The sequence below is a fragment of the Physeter macrocephalus genome, chromosome 20 (assembly GCF_002837175.3).
Source record: "Physeter macrocephalus isolate SW-GA chromosome 20, ASM283717v5, whole genome shotgun sequence".
Classification (NCBI taxonomy): domain Eukaryota; kingdom Metazoa; phylum Chordata; class Mammalia; order Artiodactyla; family Physeteridae; genus Physeter; species Physeter macrocephalus.
The window spans coordinates 15,078,568-15,099,446 of record NC_041233.1 but is presented as its reverse complement, the minus strand read 5'-3'; the positions used below and the strand labels follow the sequence as shown (position 1 = coordinate 15,099,446).

At 34.1% G+C, this 20,879-nt stretch overlaps 1 protein-coding gene across 3 annotated transcripts in view; it reads left to right on the top strand.

Annotated features, from left to right (window-relative positions):
• RTKN2 (rhotekin 2) overlaps positions 1-20,879 on the top strand; it is a 74,684-nt gene that overhangs the window by 20,087 nt on the left and 33,718 nt on the right. For 2 of the 3 annotated variants that reach the window (XM_007114331.4, XM_007114330.4), the window contains exons 3-6: positions 3,087-3,145; positions 12,992-13,045; positions 14,287-14,404; positions 16,759-16,953. In XM_007114331.4, coding sequence (XP_007114393.1) covers positions 3,087-3,145; positions 12,992-13,045; positions 14,287-14,404; positions 16,759-16,953 — 426 coding nt within the window. The remainder of the gene's footprint in view (positions 1-3,086; positions 3,146-12,991; positions 13,046-14,286; positions 14,405-16,758; positions 16,954-20,879) is intronic. The other variant, XM_007114332.4, reaches the window with a different exon arrangement.

Sequence of the window (20,879 nt, the reverse complement as noted above, 5' to 3'; positions counted from 1 at the left end):
GCACAAGAGGTGAAGAATTTTATAACCTGTTTTCAAATAATAGAATAGTATTTAGAATTCTTCTAAATGCTTTGTTAAGATAATATAAAATACTTTCATCATTGTGTTATTTCTCATTGTATCTTGTTAATTCTGGAAAAGAAATGGTATTTTAAATTCCCATATGGAACAATATAAAATAGCATAATCTGTATTTACTTGGCCAATTTTAATACAGAATTTTGAGCAACAAAGTGGCTGATTGGCACCCTCTGTTGGTCATTTTATTTACCTACAGGCAGAAATATAAGTTAATAAAACAAAGTTAAAAGTTTGTCATATATATTTTTATCTCTATCTTTTAAATTACAAGTCTTACCAAAATAATGCTCTAAACCGGGTTCATAAGAATAAGGTACAAAAAAAAAAGAATAAGGTACACCATTATTTAGCTGTGCTTTTGTTTGAATGATTTTGTGGTTATTTGCTTTTTCCTCAGACTGGCTCTCTAACTGTAGCATTTAGAATTGACACTAACATTGCAGATTTTAAAACAACTATTTATTTAACTGTAGCAAACTATTAGCTACAGTAGCACATTATTAAACAGATAGGTTTAACAATTTATTGTCAATTTGGATTAATTAGAAAAACATCACATTTTAGCACCCTAAATAGCAGTTGAGGAGTTATTTGAATTGAAAATAATTCAAGCTTCTGAAACATGAGTCTGGATTACTTTAGTTCATCTCTCAATTTTTTAAAGACAGAATCATTCTGTAAGATTATATGGTTAATTGGATTTATATTATAATTTGATAATATTTGTTTGTTGACAGGTCCTGAAAATGCCTATGCAAGTAATTTTATAGTTATAGGGAAGAAAGCTGTACTCTGCCAGGTGGTCGAATAGTTTGGAGGGGAAAAATTTTTTTGGTAAATATTCAGCAAGTTTGCTTTTGGTGATTCTAGTATTTTAGAATTTCACTTGTCTGCCAAGCCTCAAGTTTAATCCAATTTAATAATGCCTAATGGATTTCAATTTTAACATAATTTATGACCTATTCCATAATACTCAAGTTACTCACTGTATTAGAGCTTCCTTGTATTTTTTCACTGAAATAAATATTTTAAGAATTTATATTATGCATTGCTCGTATAGAACGTGTTTTTAGAACTATTACAAATGCCAACCAACTGTATTTATATTGTATTTCTTGTACCATTTTGAGGAAATTGAGATTTGTGTTTGGTTTCTAGTGGGCCTTTCAGTATATTATTTTCACCACAACATAGTAGACTATTCAATTGAATTTTTCACTCTGATGAACTAATAAGCCAGCTAAAATTCTCCAACATGACAAACTGAACTTGAGTATAAAATACTGAACTTGATTCTTTTTAAAATTTATGATTCAACAAAACATTATTTTGAAATAATGAGTACTTTTATTTTTCACTGAATGAATTTCCTATTTTAACTTAAATACCAGTGTGACCATAAGGTAATTAGATAGGATCCTGAAAATTTATGGTTTTAAGTCTACTACATTACTTTAGTTACACCTAGTGCTTGGTTCTGTAAATACCATATAAATGTCCCATATAAGCTTATTGACTTCAATACATCAGTAAATTCTTTTTGCTCCTTTGGAATATATTTCACCTGTAATACTTATGTGCTTAATCCACTAAGAGAGTAAAAAAAAGTGGGATGATATATTTTGTTTTCAAATTTGGATGCCTGATAATGAATATATATGCAATCTTTTTAAAAAGGCTACTGAAATGTGTTAAGGTGTGTCATACTCTCCTGAAACTTAGTTAGATACACTTCAAACTCCCACCCAATCTTTCTCCAAAAGCCCTTTAGAATCAAAACAGTATTCAAATGAAAAGTTTCTATCTTACCATGTATTTGAAGTACCTAGTTAAATTAACTGGCAGTTAATTGGCTAACCAAATTAAATAGAGGCCAAAGAATGCAAAGAAGAATACTCCTGGATACATTGCTCTAGAAACGGAATGCTAATCTCTAAATGCAGGTTATTAGGAAACAGTATATTGGATAACTATTCAGAGATGGGATTGATTTGGTCTAATAGAAGATAACTATTTTGAAAATAATTTTTTTTTAATATTTAAGTACTTATTTATTTATTTATTTGGTTGTGTCGGGTCTTAGTTGCAGCTCGTGGGCTCCTTAGTTGCAGCTCACCAGTTTCTTAGTTGTGGTATGTGGGCTCCTTAGTTGTGTCATGCAAACTCTTAGTTGTGGCATGCACGTGGGATCCAGTTCCCATACCACGCGCCGAACCCAGGCCCCCTGCATTGGGAGCATGGAGTGTTAACCACTGCACCACCAGGGAAGTCCCTGAAAAAAATTTTTATGATAATAGTATAGTCTACAGTCAGACCTGGAAGTGTCTTATATCCCAAGAATTTCCTTTGAGACCTTTTCTATTGTCATGATAATGTTTTCCTCTCCACATTTTATTCTCTCTCAAAGGCTACTCCCTTCCTTTGCCAACTTAGTTCATTTATTGTTTCAGTGTATGCTTAGCTTTTTAGAACTTCAAGGAAATGAAATGTGATATTACCACACATGAATATGTAGCAGAGAGTAATTTTTAAAATATTTGTTACATTTTATAAGGATAAGATACTCTTGGGCAGCATGTTCATGGTTGGGAAGTTCATTAACTTTTTCAGGCAACTGTAATCTGGTAAGCTAGAAATATAATTTATGAAATGGTGACGCAAGGTATTATACTTCCTAGGACCTGTACAAATATTGTACATCTTGTTTTTAAATGTAAGAGGTCACAAAAGCCTTTCGTTGTAGGGTAAGCCATTATATAATCATCAGGGAATGTAAAGCTTGTATGAAAAAATCAAAGAGAATGGCTCTATATATTTCTTTTAAAGCCAGCTAACTGTTGACTAAACATCATAAAGTTTGAGTCAAATAGTTTATATTAACTGGAAGTCATTATTATTCAAGGATGTGTTTATTTTTAATATTTAGGCATTTGTCAAAGTTCGTTAAAACAATTGCTTATTAGATAAGATCTTTTTTTTCATTAGGGTTTTTTTTCTTTTGACAGTGATGTGAATTTTGAAAGTAAAGCACGAACAGCATGTAAGGGAAAGATTGCCATATCAGGTATGCTATAATGGATCATTTTTCTATTGCTGAATAAATTCTATAAAGTAACTAACTTCCTAGAGTTAGTGGGGCTTTTTAATTCCCTATGTCCATTTTCTTTTTTCATTTTATTTTGCATACCTCTATCAGAATATTTGTTCTAAAACACTGTTTTCATCATTATGCTCTACCTTTGTGTAGAATTTTACAATTTGAGAAAACTGTTTCATGTATATTACATATATTATGAAGTTTTCTCCTCACTGCAGCACTGTGTAATAGGTAGAGTAGTTCCCTTTTTCTATAGACTCAGAGGTTAAATGACTTTGGTTGAGCTGGGCTGCAAACTCAAGTCTTTTGCCTCCCCATTCCTTTTTTGCTCAGAAGTTTCAATACTGTGTTTAACGTTTGTCTACTCCAGAATTTCCATGAGGGTTGGAACGCTGTTTGCTTTGTTCATCACTATATACCCAGGAGCTAACACAGTGCTTGTACGTAGTTATCACTCAGTGAATATTGATTGGATGGATGACTACACTCCATTGCCCATAGGATAGAGACTAGACTTCCCCCTAGAGTTTTCTATTCTGACGCAAATATTTTTCTAGTCATATCTTCCACTACTCCTATACATAAGCTGTCTGCTTTAGCCAGACATTTCTCTCCTTGTTCTGTCAACACACCCCATGTTCCTAATACCCAGTTAGCTCTTGAAATAACTATATTATCTTCAGGATCTATTTGCTCATCTATAAAGCCTTCCCTGTTCCCTGCTAGAAATGTTTTTCCCTTCTCTGAATTCTTAATGCAGTTAGGAGACACTTTACCACTAGATGGCACTTATGCTGTGTTGTCTCAGTTTCTCCAAAGTGTTAAGGAAGCTAAAGACAATGGCTTGGAGATGCCACAGATTGAAGTGAATAAATACATGGCTGACTCATGTGTATGCTAGTTAGATAATGTACCTTTTATAAATATTGTCTCATTGGTACGTTTTGGAAACAGCAGACTTCCAGCGGTCCTTAAGTAATAACTAGTTTGTTTCATTGGCTAAAAGCCTTGTTCTCTTAGCTCCAGGGAGCCTGCTGCTGTATTTCAGACCCTCTTACCCAAGGAACTGTTTTGGTTTTTTTTTGTTTTTTTTTTTTCCCCAAGGAACTGTTTTAAAAAATGTCTTCATGTTAAAAATTCTCCTACAGGAAGGATATACCTGAATTTTACATATGACATAATTGTCCTAAATCAGAGGAATTACCCTCAGCAAAAATTCTTCAGAAAAATAACTGAGCTATATATAAAAATCCATTGCTTGTTTTATAGTTATTTATATTTGTTTTCATCTTTCCAATTATGAATGGAATAAAACATGTTTTATATCTTATTTATCCTTTTGATGCCAAACATAGCACTTTTACATATTAGTTGCTCACTATGTTCAATACATTTTAATGTGAAAAAACAAAATATTATAGATCTTTAAACGGGATTTTCTAAAAATACCTAAACATAATCCTCCATTCCTTGCTTCTGATGTAGTGCCACTCAGTACACAAATGAGATGTGTTAAATTGCTGTTGAAGACTGAATGCCATGATAAAGTTAGCCTCTACTGTAATTTCATAATAGTTTATTGACTGCAGCAATCATGAAATTAACATTAGCTCTCCATTTAGAAGAGTGTTTAAATAAAAGCATTTAAAGTAGAGAAAAAACTATTTTCTTGACCATGAATACTCGAGTATAGCAATTAAACTTATTTCTGCATGTGTTTCCTCTTTTTAAAAGATAATTTTAAATTAAATTAAGGAGCCAAAAGTCTCAGAAAATGGGATACATATGTAATTTCTTTATATCTTTGCTTAGACTTAATTATATCTTGTCTGTATATTTGTGAAAGGTAAAAACAAAGAACATTAAAAACTAATTCACCTTTATAAATCCATTTTCTTTTGACATGGGAATGAAAATGTGACTTCTGTTTTGATCAAAATGAATATTTGCAACAAAGTTTCATAATGTTTCTGAGATTACATTGATTTCCAGGAGATACCTGGGATTTCTATTTCTAGCTTCACCACTCACTGGCCAGATCTTTATAAAAGTAAAAAGAATAATTGAGGTTTATCCCGATTGTTTCTGCTCAACACCAAATAGTTGCATATGGTAATTGTCTCAAGCTATTCACTAACTACTAATTCGATGACTAAAGCCAAATCAGTTCACAAAGTACCTCGGTTTTCACTTTTGAAAACGATAGACTTCTAGGACCTGATAGCATCAAGTTAGCTGTCCTATTATGGCTCTCTCACTTTACCATTAACGTGTCAATTAAGACATTAAAAAAAAGACAAAGGTAAGAGTACTGTAAATTAAAACTGAGTCAACCATTTGCAAGAAGCTGGAAGGAATTTCTACTCTTTGAGACTGAATTTTAAAATGTAGCTAATGAGTTACACATCTTTTGCCATCTGAACAGTACCTGACCACCTGGGAAATAGATGAGAAATGTCCACCTTCTCCTCTTGAGGATCTGACATAGCTAGGCATGGGGAAGGGCAAGACTGACCAATAGGCCATGGTTGTACAGCAAAGGAAGTAAGGGCCCATGTTCCTTCCAAGATAGTGTAAATAGTTAATACCACCCTACTAGAAAAAGAATAGCTGTGAAAAAGAACAGTTGTGAAATGCAGTGAGTCAGCAATTCTGGTCAAGCAAGAAGCAGGCCCTTTGACAGGACATCAGCTAAGTCATAATTATAAAACAATAAAGGTGATCCCATTAAAATCAAGAACAAAATAGCAACAATGTCTATTATATTAATATTACAACAGAGTCTTAGAAATTTTAGCTAAAATAGTAAGAATGAAAGATGAAACTACTGAAAAGAAATAGATAAATTGAGTACTATTTGAAGATAATAGATTGCAGACCTAGAAAATATAAGGAAATTTACTGAAACATTGTTTGAATTAATAAAGAATTCAGTAAAAGTGGCTAGATTCAAGATATATACATAAAAAGTTGTAGCTGCTCTCAACACCAGCAAGAACTAGTTACAATAAAACAGCAAAAAACCAAAACATTAAATACCCCATGAATAATCTTAATAAAAATGTAAGGGTAACTCTATTATGCTACTCTATGTAAATAGCGTATTGTAAAGTTAACAGTTCCCAAGTTACTTTGGATACTAGAATTCTAATAAAACATTGGAGGGGGAATTTTGACACATTATTTCTAAGATTTACTTAAAGAAATTAGCAAGAGAGAATGAGACGTTTTTGGAAGGATATATTTCTGACAGATGGTAAAGTATATTTTAAAGTTTCAATGGTTATGATGGAATGGTATTGGTATCAGGATAGGTAACGATTCAATTAGATCTATAAAGCATATAGCCAAGGAAAAGACACTTACTCAGAACGGCATATATGATAAAGATGGCATCATTCAATCAGTGAAGAAGAGAAGGCCTATTAAATATATAAGTGGAGCTGGAACTGTTTTTATAAGAAGAATATTTATATGTTTACCTCACATACTCAAAAATCTTATAAATATTAAATAATTAATTTTTAAAGATTCATTCATTCATTCATTTATTCATTTATTTGGGCTGCATTGGGTCTTCATTGCCACCTGGGCTTTCTTTAGTTACGGCGAGCGGGGGTTATTTGTTGTTGCCGTGCATGGGCTACTCATTGCGGTGGCTTGTCTTGTCACGGAGCACAGGCTCTAGGCTCACGGGCTTCAGTAGTTGTGGCACACAGGCTCAGTAGTTGTGGCTTACAGGCTCTAGAGCGTGGGCTCAGTAATTGTGGCTTGCAGGCTCTACAGCGCAGGCTCAGTAGTTGTGGCACCTGGACTTAGTTGCTCTGCTGCATGTGAGATCTTCCTAGACCAGGGCTCGAACCTGTGTCCCCTGCCTTGGCAGGCAGATTCTTAATCACTGCGCCACCAGGGAAGTCCCTAAACATTAATTTTTAAAAGTACAAACCATAAATATATTTTTAAAAAGAAAAAGAAAATGAGCCATGGATACAAACGTATTTACTGAACTGGCCAGTAAGTTTATTAACATTTTTCTTAGTCAGGCAAATGCAAATGTCCAGTGGCTAAGACTCCATGTTCCCAATACAGGGGGCCTGCCTTCTATCCCTGGTCAGGGAACTAGATCCCACATGCCACAACTAAAGATCCCACATGCAGCAATGAAGATCCCGCGTGCTGCAACTAAGATCCGGTGCAGCCAAATAAATAAATAAATATTTAATAAAAGAAAAGAAAATGCAAATGTAAACAATTAAATCCTGTCACTTGACTATTAAATTAGTAAATATATGTATATTTAATTGAAGTACAGTCAGTTTACAATGTTGTGTTACTTTCTGGCATACAGCAAAGTGATTCAGTTATACATATATGTGTGTGTATGTACATATATCCTATTTCATATTCTTCTCTATTATAGGTTATTACAAGATATGAATATAGTTCCCTGTGCTAAACAGTAGGACCTGTTGTTTATTTTATATATAGTAGTTTGTATCTGCTAATCCCAAACTCCTAATTTATCCCTCGCCCACCGCCTTTCCCCTTTGCAAACTGTAAGCTTGTTCTCTATGTCTGTGAGTCTGTTTCTGTTTTGTAAATAAGTTCGTGTCATATTTTAGATCCCAAATATAAATGATACCATATGGTGTTTGTCTTTCTCTTTCTGACTTGCCTCACAGTATGATAATATCTAGGTCCATTCATAATGCTGCAAATGGCATTATTTCATTCTTTTTTATGGCTGAGTAGTATTCCACTGTATTTATGTACCACATCTTTTTTATTCATTCATCTCTCAATGGACATTTAGGTTGCTTCCATGTCTTGGCTGTTGTAAATAGTGCTGCTATGAACATTGGTGTGCGTGTATTTTTTCAAATTATAGTTTTTTCCGGATATATGCCCGGGGTGGGATTGCTGGATCACATGGCGACTCTATTTTTAGTTTTTTGAGGAACTTCCATACTGTTCTCCATAGTGGCTACACCAATTTACATTCCCACCAACAGTGTTTGTAATTTTGATTTGCATGTCTCTAAAAAATAGTGATGTTGAGCATCTTTATGTGCCTGTTGGCCATCTGTATGTCTTCTTTGGAGAAATGTCTATTTAGGATTTCTGCCCATTTTTTGATCGACTTCCTTGTTTTTTTTGTTACTGAGTTGTATGAGCTGTTTATATGTTTACGAAATTAAGGCCTCGTGGATCGCATCATTTACAAATATCAATACTTTCTCCCAGTCCGTAGATTGTCTTTTCGCTTCGTTTATGATTTCCTTTGCTGTGCAAAAGCTTTTGAGTTTGATTAGGTCCCATTTGTTTGTTTTTGCTTTTATTTCTATTGCCTTGTCCATACCCGCTCTAGCATTTGTTATTTGTAGACTTTTTAATGATGGCCATCCTGACCAGCATGAGATGCTACCTCACTGGTCAGGTAATTTTTGTAGTTTTTTTTTTTTTTTTTTTTTTTTTTTTGTGGTATGCGGGCCCTTATGGTCTCTTCTAGGAGTTTTATGGTATCCTGTTTTATATTTAAGTCTTTAAGCCATTTTGAGTTTTTGTGTATGGTGTTGAGGGAGTGTTCTAACTTCATTGATTTACATGTAGCTGTCCAGCTTTCCCAACATCACTTGCCAAAGAGATTCTTTTTTCCATGGTATATTCTTGCCTCCTTTGTTGAAAATTAATTGACCATTGGTGTGTGGGTTTATTTCTGGGCTCTCTTTTCTGTTCTGTTGATCCATATGTCTGTTTTTGTGCCAGTCCATGCTGTTTTGATTACTGTAGCTTTGAGGTATTGTCTGAAGTCTGGGAGAATTATGCCTCTAGCTTTGTTCTTTTTCCTCAGGATCGCTTTGACAATTCTGGGTCTTTTATGGTTCTGTATAAGTTTTAGGATCATTCAAGTTTGGTATAAAGTGACAGGGGTTAATGTGACAGGGATCACATTAATTCTGTAGATTGCTTTGTGTAGTATGGCCATTTTAACAATATTAATTCTTCCAATCCAAGAGCATGGTATATCTTTCCATTTCTTTAAATCATCTTTAATTTCCTTTATCAGTGTTTTTATAGTTCTCAGCATATGTCACCTCCTTGGTCAGGTTTATTCCTAAATATTTTATTTTTTTGATGTGATTTTTTTTTAAACTTTCCCTTTCTGGTATTTCATTGTTATCATAAATAAATGCAACAGATTTCTGTATGTTAATCTTGTATCCTGCTACCTTGCTGAATTTGTTTATCAGTTCTAATAGTTTTTGTGTGGAGTCTTTAGGGTTCTTTCTATGTACTATCATGTCATCTGCATATAATGACAGTGTAACCTATTGCCTTCCAATTTGGATACATTTTAATTCTTTTTTTCTTGTCTGATTGCTGTGGCTAGACTTCCAATGCTACGTTGAATAGAAGTGGTGAAGGAATTCCCTGGCGGTCCAGTGGTTAAGACTTTGTGCTTTCACTGCCGTGGGCCTGGGTTCAGTCCCTGGTTGGGGAAGATCCCACAAACTATGAGGTGTGACAAAAAAAAAAAAAAAAAAAAGTGGTTAGATTGGGCATCCTTGTCTTGTTCCAGAATTTAGTGAGAAGGCTTTCAACTTCTCACCATTGAGTATTATGTCAGCTGTAGGTTTGCCATAAATAGCTTTTATTATGTTGAGATATGTTCCCTCTATGCTCACTTTGGTAAGAGTTTTTATCATGAATGGATGTTGAATTTTATCAAGTGCTGTTTTTGCATCTATCGAGATAATCATGTGATTTTTGTCCTTTCTTTTGTTGATGTGGTGTATCACATTGATTGATTTGCATATGTTGAACCATCTTTGTGACCCTGGGATAAATCCAACTTGATCATGGCATATGGTCTTTTTTATGTGTTTTTGGATTGGTTTGCTAATATTTTGTTGAGAATTTTTGCATCTGTATTCATCAAAGATATTGGCCTGTAATTTTCTATTTTGGTAGTGCTTTTGTCTGATTTTGGTATCAGGGTGATGGTGGCTTCATAGAATGACTTTGGGAGTGTTCCCTCCTCTTCAGTGTTTTGGTATAGTTTGAGAAGGATTGGTCTGAGTTCTTTGTATGTTTTGTAGAATTCCACAGTGAAGCCATCCAGTCCTGGACTTTGTTTTGCAGGTAGTTTTTGTTTGTTTGTTTAATTATTTTTTTGTTAAATTTTTGGCTGCGTTGTGTCTTCGTTGCTGGGTGCGGGCTTTCTGTAGTTGAGGCAAGCGGAGGCTACTCTTCATTGCGGTGCGCGGGCTTCTCATTGAGGTGGCTTCTCTTGTCACGGAACATGGGCTCTAGGCGTGTGGGCTTCAGTAGTTGTGGCACACGGGCTTAGTTGCTCCGCAGCATGTTGGATCTTCCCGGACCAGGGCTTGAACCCGTGTCCCCTGCGTTGGCAGGCGGATTCTCAACCACTGCACCACCAGGGAAGCCCCTGGAGTTTTTGTTTTCGGTTTTGGTTTTTTTTGGAGATTGTATTTCACTTCTAGTGATTGGTCTGTTCAAATTATCCGTTTCTTCTTGATTCTTGATTCAACTTTGGTGGGCTGTATGTTTTTAGAAACTTGTCCATTTCTTCTAGGTTTTTCAGTTTGTTGGCATATAATTGTTCATAGTGTTCTCTTATGGTTTTTTATATTTCTGCAGTATCCATTCTTACTTCTCCTCTTTCATTTCTTATTTTGTTTATTTGGGTCTTCTCTCTTCTTGGTGAGTCTGACTAGAGGTTTGTCCATTTTGTTTACCCTTTCAAAAAATCAGCTCTTGTTTTTATTGGTTTTTTTAATAGTTCTAAAATCTCTATTTTATTTATTTCCTCTTTGATCTTTATTGTTTTCTTCCTTCTGCTGACTTTAGGTTTAGTTTGTTCTTTTTTTTTCTAATTCTTTCAGGTGGTAGGTTAGGTTGTTTATTTGAGATTTTTCTTGTTTTTTGAGGAAGGCCTGTATTGCTATGAACTTCCTTCTCAGGACTGCCTTTGCTGCATGCCACAGATTTTGAATGGTTGTGTTTTTACAGTCATTTAAACTTAAATGATATTTTCAGGACATTATATCAAAAAAATCCAGAATATACATTCTTTTCAAGTGGACGTGGAACACTCTCTAGGATAGACCCACATACTAGGACACAAAGCAAGCCTCAGCAAATTTAAGAGGATAGAACGTTTTTCAAGCATCTTTTCTGTGTACAACGGCATGAAACTGAAAATAAACCACACAAAGAGAAACATGAAAAAACAATCACATGGAGACTAAACAACATGGTACTAAAAAACCAATGGGTTGGTGATGAAATCGAAGAGGGAATTAAAAAATACTTTGAGACAAATGACAATGAAAACACAACCATAAATTAGTAAATATATTTTAAAAATTGTTGGATGAAATGTATGTAAAGTGTTTAGCTTGGCACATGGGGAGAGCTCAATAAGTCATATTTTTATCAAAAGTGCTGAGGCAGCAGTGGGAAGAGCACTCATACATTTCTACCTGGTTGGGCAGGTTAGGGATGGAGAAATACAAAGATGTTCTAGAAAGGGAATTGGAAATAGGCACCAAGAACCTTAGAATTCTAAACAAATAAAAATGTAGGCAAAAGATCATGGGATCTAAAAGTGAAGCACATCATAAAGGTAGCCAAATAGGTTATGTTCAGAAAGATTTATAATTATTTGAAAGTGGCATAATTAATAGGTATGAAAAATATGCAAATAAACTTCCTAAGTGTAATAAGGAAATGTCTTAAACAGAAATTTTCCAGAAAGGTTCAATATCGTTTTTGTACTGAGTACAAAATTAAAAATTAAAACTAACTTCACTTTATCATTGAGATTTCTGCTGTGCTGTGTTATGCTGTAATCACACATCTTAATCTATTTGGTAATACCTTAATCCTCTAACTTTGAAACTATGCAGATAGCATAAGAATGTCAGAGGAAAATTGTTACTACATAATGTTAACCTAGTATTAAAAGTAAAGGGAAGAATGGAGAAAACTAGGAAGGCAAAATTTTGACTGTGTGAAAGCTCTAGATTAATTTCCGGAATAAAGATTGTTAACACAGTCACTTTGGAGTTTGAAGAATGTGTGAATGAGAGAAATATGTTTAGCTCACTTTTAGAACGTACGCCCTTTTCTTGGCCTGAAAGAAGTAATACATTCCTCTTTTTAGTTTTCTTAAGGAAAATGCTACAGTTTGTAACATGAATATACAAAGATCTGCAAATTCTTTTGTAGACAAGTTAAATCTTCTTAATGGAGCGATCTTGGATTTGTTTGTCAAGAGCTGGGTCTCTCCCAGAAACCAATGATCTTAGACAAGTCAGTCTTAGACAACTTAATTTTCTTCATCTTTAAAGTTTGCATAGTGGACAAAAGTTCTAAAGTCATTACTACCTCTACTATTCTATGCTTTTGAAATGTATTTAACCACATTTGCTGCTACTGCTTACCCAAAATAGAAATTAAACACTAGGTTACCCAAATTTCACCTATTTCAAAAACATAAATCATGAAAAGAAAGTTTTATGGCATAAGCTTATTACAGACCTTTCTTAATTAATTTCTTGGGTAGTAGTTGGTGGGGTTTTTTAGTAAAATAAATATAACAGATTTTATATTCCTAGTCTAAGCTGTTTTTAAGAGAAAACATTACTGTGTTTGAATATTTAAATAATAAATAAATATTGGCTTTAATGGTCAGAATCCATTATGGAATTCAGATGTTTATTTCACTCTAAGAAATGAAATTTACCAAAATTATTACTTGTCATTTCTTTTCCCCCTCCTCTATAGATATTCGTATACCACTAATGTGGAAAGACTCTGATCACTTCAGCAATAAAGAACGTATGTATGATTTTAATTGTAATTGAAATATTTTCTGTAATATGTAGTAAATTTGAGATTTTTAGGAGAAAACACTGCTTCCCCACTGAAATAAATGGATGTCATTTGACAGAATAAGCAGAATCTTGTTGATAGGAACCTGTGCAAGGATGGTGAGTAACAGGTAATAGAGAAGGGAATTGTGCAATAAAAGGAAATGTTTAAGGAGTCATGGTAAAGGCAACATTATTTGACCAGAGATCCTGGAGATCTTTCTTCCTTGTTTTCTTACTTCAGATTATTTAACAGGATGTAAGAGGAAAAGATTTTTAGCTTGATCTGATTGTTTTCCCCTTCAGCATTTTATGGCTTCATATAGTTTTAACAAATCCATGCGTTGTGGGTCATGGAAATTAACCTCAAATGATTTCTAGCTGTTAGAGGCAAAGCAGAAAAGATATGATAATCCTTTATCTTTCTTGTCTATTGTGATAGCTTTGTTCCTCATACTTTAAAAACTGAATCACATTGAGCACAATTAGTTTTATATGAAAAATCCAAAATCAGGTTAGTATATTTGTTATTCAATTAGGAAATATAAATTACTTTACGAAGGAATACATGCAGGTATTAAGTACATCTTTCTGATTACAGTAGAGAGTTAAGTTTTTCTGAAGAGGTACATTTTCTCAGTAATGAGGTTTCATTCCTTTAATCACCTAATACTTTTTAAAAACATCATCAAATTAGAAGGCCCAGCAGCTATGGTTTTTGTGTTCACATGTCTACTTTTTATTGTTTTTGTGGTTTCGTCCCTTTCAGTTTGGTGGAAAATGTTTTGCTGTTAACGTGCTTGCTCCTAACCTCTCATAATAGAAAACTTATTTTTCTTAAAATATACTTGGAAACCAAATGACAGGGGTAATAGTATATACATAAAATAATAAATTTGCTATTAATTAAAGCTTAAAGAGTTTTCTAGGAATAAAATTTGTGAGTTTGGTGCTGAGAGGCCTATATTTTTAACTTTAGTTTTTGATACTCCCTACTTTAATTGTTGTGCTTTAGTTGGGCAAGCTATTAATATATATTGGCAAAACAGTCTCTATAAAAAGTTAAAGGATTACAGTGTACAATGTAGGAAAATAAGAATCTATTAGCAAATATTTAGGCTAATTATTTTCATTTTCAAGCAGATTTTAACATAATATAGGCATGATTCATCACATGAGTCATTGTGTTATGTTGTTTTTCTTCTCTAGGATCACAGCACTATGCCATTTTTTGTTTATTCAAAATGGGAGCTGAAGTTTTTGATACTGACATGGTGATTGTGGATAAAACAATCACAGATATATGTTTTGAAAATGTGACCATATTGTAAGTATTTTTTCATCTTCATTGAATGAAAATAATCTAAATTTCTACCTTTTTCAAAGGAAGGCAAATTTATTGGATTATTTTTGAAGCATTAAAATCTTTAAATGTTTAAATTGATTTTGAACATTGCATTATTCAAAATAAGTCCATTTCTGCATTTGAGATTTTTCCAGTGTAAAATAAAGTGGACATGATGTAATATTAGTAGTAACACTATGAATACAATGGAATCTCATTATAACATTATTTTATGTAGAGTGAATTTGGGCATAAAAGAGGTTCTTACATCTCATATAGGAAATTTGGTTACAGAAATACCAAAATAGTATAACAACTTTATAAGATAGTTCTGAAATATGTACCATAGGCAAAGTACTTTAGTAAAATTTTGAGATGTTTTTTTTCTTACGGTGCACTTCTTTCATGTTTTCACTCCAAAACAATAAAAAATTGGGTGATCCTCAGGGCTGTTTTTATTGCCCCTGCTCTTTTACAGGCTTATTTTATTGTGGTCATAATATAGAACCAGAAAGAACTCCTCAGGTAGCCATAGAAATCATTTTTAACTAACATAAGTTTTTCCTGGCCTTTTTTTCTATTGGCCTAAAATCAGTATGTGATTTGTATTTCTTACAGGGTTTCAAAGACAGTATCTTTGCATCCAAATATTAATAACTACTTAACTATTAAAATCAATATACATGTTTTTTCCATCTTTAGCTATGGAGCTATATACAGTTGAGATTGAAAGTACTAGTTTTGCCACTCATGTAGCATTAAAAAAACTATTGCAAACCATGTTTTGTGGCTTTGGTTCAGTGTCCCATAAGTAATTGTACAGCACAGAAAAATATAATACATTTTTCTGAGTTATCAGCAGTAGTGCAGGCCATCTTATAAGCTCTGTTGAACCAAAGGAATTTATTTAGGATGCCCCAAATATTGCCAAATGTTTACATAATTGAGACTTAAAAATAAATATTTATTATTTATCTAAATATACTTATTTCCATTATCAACTATTACTAGTGCATCTTTTCCTGCCAAAATCATCCTGTTATTGGACTCTTTTCTTCACATCACTTTGCTATTGTTTGTTTTTACCACAAAGACAAAAATCATAATTTTTTTCACAGAAAGAACAATGCAAGTTACTTGGGAAGACAACTCATGATTTATAATTTTTTTTAATTCTGTAAATATTTTAAATTGTTCTAAAAATAACTGCTCACAGATGTTCTAAATGTTATTTTAAAATGTGCTTTTTGTTATGATTGTTTTAATAAGTATTCAATATTTATGAATCTCTGGTTTCTCTCTAAATATTGACATTTGTTAGTCATTACCAGGAATACTGTATGTTTCAGAGTTGCCAAATAATAAACTATAAAAATATTTGGAAGTTATTCCTTGGATTTATTCAAACTATAGTTTGGCTATTTAAATCTTAAAAAGTCTATGCTGTGTTTTTAAAATCTCTGAGGCTGATGGATTGTCCTCTACAGACAACATCTACTGCTGATGGACCTCCTTTGCGATTTGAAGTATATTTTACTGTTAGTAACATCACCACAATCGTTTATAGTAAAGATAGTTCACTGTGTCTGAGAAAGAGCAAAGGCAGTCTTGGCATTGCAGATTTTCTGTATATTGGTTTAATAAATACATACTGAATATCTTTTATGCTAGATTAAGAATACAAAGATTACCAACACATCACTCCCCCTCAAGGAGTTCATGCCTTGAAATATATCTCTTTATATTCATTTTTTTGTTTGTTTTCTCCTGTACAACTAAGTAGTGAAATGTTATTTTAGAGTTATTAGGTACAAAGGTGGAGCAGGGAGGAGGGGCACGGTGTTGAGTGGACTGTGACTCTTTACGAAAAAGACATGAAAACTAAAGGTTTCAGCAGAAGAAACCTTTTGTTTCTTTTAATTTTCTTTGTGTTGTTTTCAAATCTTTTTCCTTTGGAGGAATCGTGATTTCAGGAAATCATACATATAATGTAAATACCTTAAAAACAGCTGTATTATAGGAATGAAAAGGAGAAATAGCATTGGCAACAAAATGACCAGGGCATTTTATTCTTTTCCTTTAAATAATTTGCCTGTAAATATTGGTTAAATTGAGTTAAGACTGCCCTACTTTAGAAGCTGGTAGCTCTAGAAGTTGCAGTGACTCTCTCAGGTCATTTAGATACTAAATAAACACAGGGATACTCTATCTCATTAACATATATTAACATAAACCTGTTCCAAATGCTGCTTTTAAATGTTATGAAAACATCACAGGATGTTATTTTATTTTCTACTGAGTTAAATTTCTAACATTATGATTGTCCTTGTTTTTAGTAATGAAGCAGGGCCAGACTTTCAGATAAAGGTGGAAGTATATAGTTGCTGTACAGAAGACTCTTCTATAATCAACACACCAAAAAAATTAGCTAAGAAACTGAAGACATCTATAAGCAAAGCTACAGGGAAGAAAATAAGTTCAGTGCTTCAAGAAGATCATGAAATGTGCTTGTCCTTCAGTTCTGCTATTTAGTAAGTTTTCTAATACAATATTTACACTGATACAGTATAATTATGTATTTGTGACATTTTAAAGTATTGTATATGGAGAATATCTTTACATTTTAAATGGGAAAAAACATCCTGGGGCAAGAATATAACTTGGTTGTCTGACATTCACCCAGCTGAGTTATCCTTAATACCTTCCTTTTAAAGTAGAAAGTTGGGGCTTCCCTGGTGGCGCAGTGGTTAAGAATCTGCCTGCTGATGTAGGAGACACGGGTTCAAGCTCTGATCCTGGGAAGATCCCACATGCCACGGAGCAACTAAGCCCATGTGCCATAACCACTGAGCCTGCGCTTTAGAGGCCACAAGCCCAAACTACTGAAGCCTACGCACCTAGAACCTGTGCTCTGAAGCAAGAGAAGCCACCGCAATGAGAAGCCCGCGCACTGCAACAAAGAGTAGCCCCTGCTCGCCGCAACTAGAGAAAGCCCGCGTGCAACAACGAAGACCCAAGGCAGCCATAAATAAATAAATAAATTTTAAAAAAGAAAGTAGAAAGTTGGGTGACTGTGCTTTTAGTGATTTGGAATTCCAGTATCTAGTAGAAAGATTAATTATTTTTCTTGAAAAGGGACTATCTACATGTTAAGTTGTTTGCTACGTATCAGTCTACTAATTGGATTTCTGCATATGTCATGCATTAGTCTTAAAGATTTTTAAAAATATTTTATTTCTTTATAACAAAACCACATTACCATTATCACATCTAACAAAATAAAAAATAAGTTCTGAATATCATCTGATGTGTTCAGATTGTGTGTTCAAATTGCCCCAATTCTGAGGAAGTTCTCTTCTGATCTGTGCAAGTCAAGATTCAAACAAGGTCTACAACATTGCATTTAGGTGAGTCTTTTAAGTTTCTTTTAATCTTTAACAATTTCCCATCTACTTTTTTCCTTGCCATTATTTATTGAAGAAGCCAGATCTTACAGATTTCCCATATTTTTAATTTATCTGATTACACCTTTGTGGTCTTTTTAAACATCTTTTTCTATCCCCTGTGTTTCCTACAACTTGTAGTCAGATCTAGAGGACTGATTAGTTTCAGGTTCTCATTTAGGACAATGTACTTTCTACTGTATCCCATTTGGAGGTCTTGTCTCACTTTTACTCATGTTAAAACTGATCAGTGGGTTCAGGTGTTGTTAGTGTGATCCATCCATTATAAAGTTCCCTATCAATCTTTTATTTAATGGTGTTAGCAGCTATTGCAGGTCATTCATTATTTCATTAGGGGTTATAATTTGGTGACTTTCTAAATTTGTCCTTTATTTATTTATTTATTTATTATCTTGATTCTTTTCTCTCTTTTTTTAAAAAAATTATTTATTTATTTATTTTTGGTTGCGCTGGGTCTTTGTTGTTGCTCACGGGCTTTCTCTAGTTGCAGAGAGCAGGGGCTACTCTTCATTGCGGTGCACAGGCTTCTCATTGTGGTGGCTTCTCTTGTTGCGGAGCACGGGCTCTAGGCGCGCGCACTTCAGTAGTTGTGGCTTTTGGGCTCTAGAGCACAGGCTCAGTAGTTGTGGCGCGTGGGCTTAGTTGCTCCACGGCATGTGGGATCTTCCCGGACCAGGGCTCTAACCCATGTCTCCTGCATTGGCAGGCAGATTCTTAACCACTGCGCCACCAGGGAAGTTCTGCATTTATTTTTAAACATAGAATTCTCTCAAAGAAGAACTTTCTTTCGTTAACTCTCTAGATATAAATGCAAAAAAATTGGTGGAGGAGAAGGAGGAAGAAAATACTTGTTTCTTTTATTTTAGAATAATAAGTTGATGTTCTAGCATGGAGGTGATCAATGTTTTGTTTTATTTGAACTCTTGTATTTTTATATATTTGTGTTTCAATCTATTACAGTTATTCTCTTTGAAGCCAATTTGTCCCATCTTTGATCAGTGGGAAACCTTTAAGCTGACTCTGCATCCTTTTGACACAACCTAATCTCTGATTAGCTTCTTTGCTTTCTGGCCAGGGAACATGTTCCATGTTCATCTTTTGTTTTTCTGCCCACGCTTGGAATCACCATCTCTTCAAGGAGCCCTGGTTTCTTTCAGATACTTTCTTTAAACACTGTGTTTGTTTCTTTACAAGTATTTTTATCTTTATGTTCCTTGGGAAAACTGTTGTACAGGCTGCATTCCTAGAATTTCTTTGCATGTCTTGGTAGTGTTGGCTCTTCAGCATGTAAGTAATTTTACTGTAATTACAAAAAGCAAAATATTTTAGGTGTAGATCCTGGAAATATCAATCATCAAAATGTAACTAAATAACTTTTCATATTAGATATATTACATGTGAAAGTGACTTGGGACTCTAGCATTGTGGCTTTCAGTTTATTTTGATTGAGACCCACAGTAAGAAATACATTTTACATTATTACTGATGCACAGTAACATAAGCAGACAGATTTCGTGAAGCAATACTTAGCCCTTGCTATTTATAGTATAGTAACTTGACTTTTTCTATTCTAGTTATTTTCAGTTTCTTTTAATTCCGTTTATGAATCATTAAATTTATTTCATGATTGTTGAATGGGTCCCATCCACTGAAAAACAGAAGGCATAGAAGATGTAAATCTTTGCTAATATAAATGTCATTAAAAAGGAGGAAGGGTTGGGCTTCCCTGGTGGCACAGTGGTTGAGAGTCCGCCTGCCGATGCAGGGGACACGGGTTCGTGCCCCGGTCCGGGAGGATCCCGCCTGCCGCGGAGCGGCTGGGCCCGTGAGCCATGGACGCTGAGCCTGCGCGTCCGGAGCCTGTGTTCCGCAACGGGAGAAGCCACAGCAGTGAGAGGCCCGCGTAACGCAAAAAAAAAAAAAAAAAATAGGAAGAAGGGAGACCCTTTAATTTTCTTCCTTTAGAATTAAGGCCATCTTAAAACTTTTCTAGATTAAGATGATATCAAGTATTTGCTGGAAAATGCTTTAATTCAACTATAAGGTAATGGAACTCTGTCTTTTTGATGATTGAATGAACACTTGTATTTCTAGTTTGAAGCATAGATTTTAGAACTGAAAGAGATAATCACCAAGTTAGTAGTTTTAAAACGTTTTTAAGCAGCAAAATTCTTTATTTAAAAAAAAAAAACAGGACCAACCTAGGCAGAACACTCTATGACATAAATCACAGCAAGATCCTTTTTGACCCACCTCCTAGAGAAATGGAAACAAAAACAAAAATAAACAAATGGGACCTAATGAAACTTAAAAGATTTGCACCAGCAAAGGATACCATAAACAAGACCAAAAGACAACCCTCAGAATGGGAGAAAATAGTTGCAAATGAAACAACTGACAAAGGATTAATCTCCAAAATTTACAAGCATGTAAATTGATACAACCACTATGGAGAACAGTATGGAGGTTCCTTAAAAAACTAAAAATAGAACTACCATACGACCCAGCAATCCCACTACTGGGCATATACCCTGAGGAAACCATAATTCAAAAAGAGCCATGTACCACATGTTCATTGCAGTTCTATTTACAATAGCCAGGACATGGAAGCAACCTAAGTGTCCATCGACAGGTGAATGGATAAAGAAGATGTGGCACATATATACAATGGAATATTACTCAGCCATACAAAGAAATGAAATTGAGTTATTTGTAGTGAGGTGGATGGACCTAGAGTCTATCATACAGAGTGAAGTCAGTCAGAAAGAGAAAAACAAATACCGTATGCTAACACATGTATGGAATCTAAAAAAAAGAAAAAAAGGTTCTGAAGGACCTAGGGGCAGAACAGGAATAAAGATGCAGATGTAGAGAATGGACTTGAGGACACGGGGAGGGGGAAGGGTAAGCTGGGATGAAGTGAGAGAGTGGCATGGACATATATACACTACCAAATGTAAACTAGATAGCTAGTGGGAAGCAGCCACATAGCA